General features: G+C 39.3%; 2 protein-coding genes across 2 annotated transcripts in view; both read right to left on the bottom strand.

The window, feature by feature from the left end:
• LOC138040629 (PAN2-PAN3 deadenylation complex catalytic subunit PAN2-like) overlaps nucleotides 1-5,000 on the bottom strand; it is a 171,158-nt gene that overhangs the window by 3,561 nt on the left and 162,597 nt on the right. The gene's annotated exons all lie outside the window — the stretch shown is intronic.
• Nucleotides 3,707-5,000, bottom strand: part of LOC138042385 (PAN2-PAN3 deadenylation complex catalytic subunit PAN2-like) — a 21,263-nt gene continuing 19,969 nt past the window's right edge. Inside the window, exons 8-9 of the mRNA XM_068888261.1 lie at nucleotides 4,360-4,409; nucleotides 3,707-3,737 (exon numbers count right to left, since the gene is read on the bottom strand). Coding sequence (XP_068744362.1) covers nucleotides 3,707-3,737; nucleotides 4,360-4,409 — 81 coding nt within the window. The remainder of the gene's footprint in view (nucleotides 3,738-4,359; nucleotides 4,410-5,000) is intronic.

The raw sequence follows: 5,000 nt of genomic DNA, 5'->3' as shown, positions 1-5,000 counted from the left end.
AAAAAAGCTAAAAAAAAAGTCATAAGCATTCTCGGAATTTGAGACCTGGTACCCCAGTATCATAGCTGTGGAGCCAGGAAAACAACAAGACGTGAACCCAAAATCAATATGGCGGAAAAGTTGGTGGATGTTGTTGCAAAATTAGGACAGCGTGGGAAAAAGGACCAATCACCGAAACTCCTATGCGACATAAAAATGGCTTTAAAACGTCTTTACCTATTATCATTATCATTATCATTATTATTTTTTTCTTTTTCTTGGAAAATGACAAAAATTTGGGTCGGTCGGACGACGCTAAGCGGAGAAGAAAAAGGGGATGGCCTAACCATTGCCATTACAGTGTTGCAGCAATGTCGTGAAGAGAATAATTTCAAGATTGACATGAAATATTCAAACCTGTTGTTGTATTTTCCAAAACTCCAGTTCCTTTGCGTGTTCCATGCCACAATTAAACACTAAGATATCTGGGAGTTTCTTGACCCTCCGAGTTTGAATCTTTGGTTTACAAGTTCCTAAGAAAGCGTTCGTTTGACTGCATGAAAGGGACAGGTAAGGTTGTAACACGATTAAAAACAACGTCGCATCAAATCGTTAAAACAATCTGAATATTGTCATTAAACAGCCCCCAGACACACTAGGCAGTGGCATAGTTGGTCGAGCATTGGACCGCCATGTAGAAGAGGTCGAGGTGTCGAGAATGTGATTACGTAATATGGGTGTGACGCTGTTAATATTTCCGAAGAGCTAACAAGAGACAAAAAAGAGATCCTTTTACACACGTGGGTTCGAATCGAAAGAGCGAATAATGGAGAAATTATATCAAGAGTGAGCTTGATGTAAGTTTGTATCAAGAAATTCAATGAGACCATTAAAACAATTCACAACAGAGGGTTTGAACCTCGGCTGGACAAACACTCAGGTTTCTATAATTTCCTTTCAATACTCTGCGCTGGTTCTTCGGGGACCGATGAGAAAAGGATGAGGTTATGCTAATGATCCAACATTTGTAAACAAACGTTTCCCAGTATTTTCTCACTTAGTGTCGGTTGATATCTGGAGCATTGTTCACACCAAGCCTGCATACTCTGCTCTCGACACATGCTCGACAACAACACGGACTCAAAGCTAATTGGAACTTGCTGTGTTTTATCGATAATCAACTCAGAGAAATTAAATGGACATTACAGTTTTCCGTATTCGACACTTTATTAATAAAGTTTTACAAAATTCAATATGGCACCGATGTACTTGCAAGAAAACTTTTTGGTCGGAGGGTGCAAAGGGCAGGTTGCAGGCCGTTGCTTTGCCATAAATGAACAACCCAAACCTTTACAAAAACTTAATGCTAACCTTGGGCTTAAACATTCTCTAAAGCATATTGTTTAAGCCTAATTTTAGCATCAGTAAAGGTTTGGGTTGTTTCAGCTACGGTGAAACAATGATCTGCAACAAGGAGCCCATGCATTACCTGGAGCTTCCATACGTAATGCACCCTTGAGTCAAAACCTTTCCAGTATCTTTCTATTTTTAGAACTAATATATTTTGACGTATTTGACGTATGTGACTGAAAACATACATGAAGTGGTTCATATACGTCACATACGTACATAAACTTGACACCCTCCACCTTTTTGGTATCATATACAGGACTGAGACGAAAAATATTTATTTCAGCCTGAAAAATATAATCGTTTTAATATTTTCTCTAAGCACCGATTTCAAAACGGTTACCATTTAAGGTGTAATAGGTACCGTTATTGTTAGGAAACCAAGTATCTTGCCTCACTAATTAAGTGCGTAAAGGCACTAACGTAAATAAAGAAGCGTGTCTCACACTCTTCAAGATCTTTTGTTTGTTTGTGCTTTTAACCACAATTATAAGTTTGAAACGAGTTTAGCCCATGTCATTTCATGCTAAAGACAAAAGGTGGTCCGTTTAATGGCATATTATACTGACCCGGCGCTCTGTAATTTGAGAGTTGGTCAGTTTTTGGGAAATTCTCTATTCAGGCGCCAAACCACAAGCTCACCTGCGGGAATTTCAGGGTATTCCAAATTGAAGAGCAACGTGGTCGATTCTCTTTTTGTTTCTTTACCGCAGCGGCAGCGGATAAGCAGTTCAACGTGCGAGCCAAATAAACGATGGACAATGGAGAATTGATATGTTTTCAGAGGGCTGGGCAAAAGAAAAAAGAATGCACCGACATAAACTCACTACAAAAATTTGTTAATATTCATAAGGATTACAATCAAAAGAACCATGGTGTTTAGGCCACGTGTATATTCTCCCAAACTTGACACAATTCAAATGTTACCCTATTTAATACTGTGGATCAAAATTACAGAACTACCTTTTTGTAAGTTACATTGAATTACTAAGCAGTAACCAGATTAATCACAACCATTACAATTTTCTCAAATTTAATTGATGCAATAACTACTCTACTTTTCACTAATTACTGTGTAGGGTTGAAATCGGACAGTTGGCTGTAATCGGATACCTGAAATCGGACAGTTACATCAGCCAGTGGCCGAATTTAAACTAGAGACGAATTATCCGTCTGAGACGGATAATTCGTCAAGTATAAATTCGGTACGAAGACGAGTTATGGAGCAAAATTCATCTGAGGCTGATTGTTAGCACGTCTTCAAGACGTGCTAACCGACGGATAAATCGTCTTAGACGGATGATTCGTCTCTAAATTTATATCTAGGCGGAAACGTAGACGGTTTTTCGACGAAGTTTCCACATAAGAGGGACTAGTTTCTATATTTTCGCAGGGTTTCCTGGGATGCCTATTTCAAGATGGCGTAACGTGTAACGTATACGTAGACAAAATACTCGTCAAAATTTGTCTTCGGATTTATACTTAGACGAATTATCCGTCTGACGGATTATCCGTCTAGACGGATAATTCGGCTCTAGTATAAATTCGGTCAATCATATAAAGTTACATCGGCCAATCACAAAAAGTGCACTCAGCTCAATCCACCAATCGCAGATTTTATCACAATAACCATAGCAACAACCACCAACCAAACTGGGAATTTTCCAAAATGGACAAATTTGTGACATAAGACAGTGAAAAAGGAACGCATTAATTTTTTTTCTTGGAAATAGTAATGGTTATGATTAATTGGTAAAAGGACTTCGTGTCGTCCAATTCGGTGTGTAATCATACTCTTGATTAAACAAATCGGACTCCCGCTACGCAGTCATCCGATTTTGTGAATCACTCGTATGATTACAGACCAAATTGGACTCCACTCAGTCCTATTACCATTATAAATCACACATTCGTTTTCTAAATGAGGACAGATTGGATGTCCTGAGAGATACATGCATGGTGAGCCGGAGATATAAAGATAATCGATAACATGAGATAACAACCACAGAAACCTCACGCGACATTTTCTTCCCTTTTACACAACAAATATTCCCAGCCCTCACCGGAGTGAGTAAACAAAAAGGATTCCTCGGCATCAGATAGAGACAGCACAACGTGTTGGTATGTTGTCACGATTCTGGACTATTCAGGTTTTAGCACCGATTTCAAACTGGTTAGCCTTTCGGTGGTGGTGGTGTAAGTACCACCGCTGCCCGTCGCTGCAGCAGCCTCGTGTCCTTATCCTTGTAATTAGATGTACTTTTCATGACAATAAGAACTGATTTTAATAAGAGTGATACCGGACTTGCACTTGCTTTCATAAAGAGCCAGAGTGAACTTGGAGTGTCCTAATAGATGATATGAAAGAAAGTTTCTAAATTAAACCTCTTTGACGCCAGTAAACTGTCATTCCGTGGCTTTTTACAATTCGTGACTTTTTAACAGCATTGTGTAAACTATGGATCACTGAGTGTTTTTGAAGTGGAAGTTGCCTTACATCACGAAACGTTACGCATCTGGGATCACGCATCTGTACACCAAAAATACGACGTAAAGTGTTGTCGTGACGGGAAAAAAACGCTAGGAAGAAGTGCTAGTAAATGAATTTTCTGGATGGAACGTGAGAATGACAAAAATTGGCTAGATTGTGAAAGATGGTAAAGGTGTATTTAACGAAAAATACATACCCGGTGTGTATTTTTCGTGAAATGCACCCAGCCAAAAAATATCCTTATCTTAAAGGACATTATATTTCCTACGAATTTTTAAAAAAATTTTGATTGAATTTCGACGTAAAAGAAAAAATGGTTGAAGTTTATCCGTAGACTTTCCGATTGTGCCGAAGCACATCTGATCAATAAGACTCCGGAAGATCTCAACCGACGATGACACAAAGTCCAACACAACACAATCTAAACTTTACTGTCTCGCAGCACTACAAATTAAAACTGATTCAAATAAAATGCTTACGGGTTTTGCGGGTCAGCAGCTTCTGTGGTTATTGGTGGTTCAAGGGTATCCTATAGAATTAAAAGGAAAAACTGCCAAAAACGCAAACAAGAATTTCGATTTGAAACGTGACCTGCCTTGTCCAAAGAACTTCACTACCGTTGGGCTGCTTTTCTACGGCTTAGGTTCAAAATCCCTGTCGGTCATGCGTTCGGGGTCTTTATATAATGGAAAAGAGGGTGCTACACTCACCATTTGTAACCACATGAGCAATTTACAATGGTCATAGCTATTACTCCTCTTGGATCAGGACGTCAAATGGTAGATAGTTGAACGAGAACATGGATGCTAAGAGTCCAAAATGTATTCAAAGAGTAGAGAAAATAGTGCCTTCCCCGAATGCGGAGTTCTAAAGTTTGTTGACGGGAGAGTGGGGAGGGGGTAGGGGTAGGGGCATATCATGAATTGCCTCTATTTCATTTAATTGGAAAAGGTGACCACAGCAATTGGTTTACAAGTTATAAAACAGGGAGACTACCTGATGCATCTGAAACTGATTTTATCAAACGAGTTGATAAAGGTCGAATAACGACCGTGAAAGATTTGAAAAGCTGACGTTTCGAGCGTTAGCCCTTCGTCGGAGCGAATGGGCTTACGCTCGA

This window comes from Montipora capricornis, chromosome 3 (assembly GCF_036669925.1).
Source record: "Montipora capricornis isolate CH-2021 chromosome 3, ASM3666992v2, whole genome shotgun sequence".
Lineage (NCBI taxonomy): Eukaryota > Metazoa > Cnidaria > Anthozoa > Scleractinia > Acroporidae > Montipora > Montipora capricornis.
The sequence above is the reverse complement of the archived record's forward strand: the minus strand, read 5'-3'. Positions and strand labels throughout refer to the sequence as shown.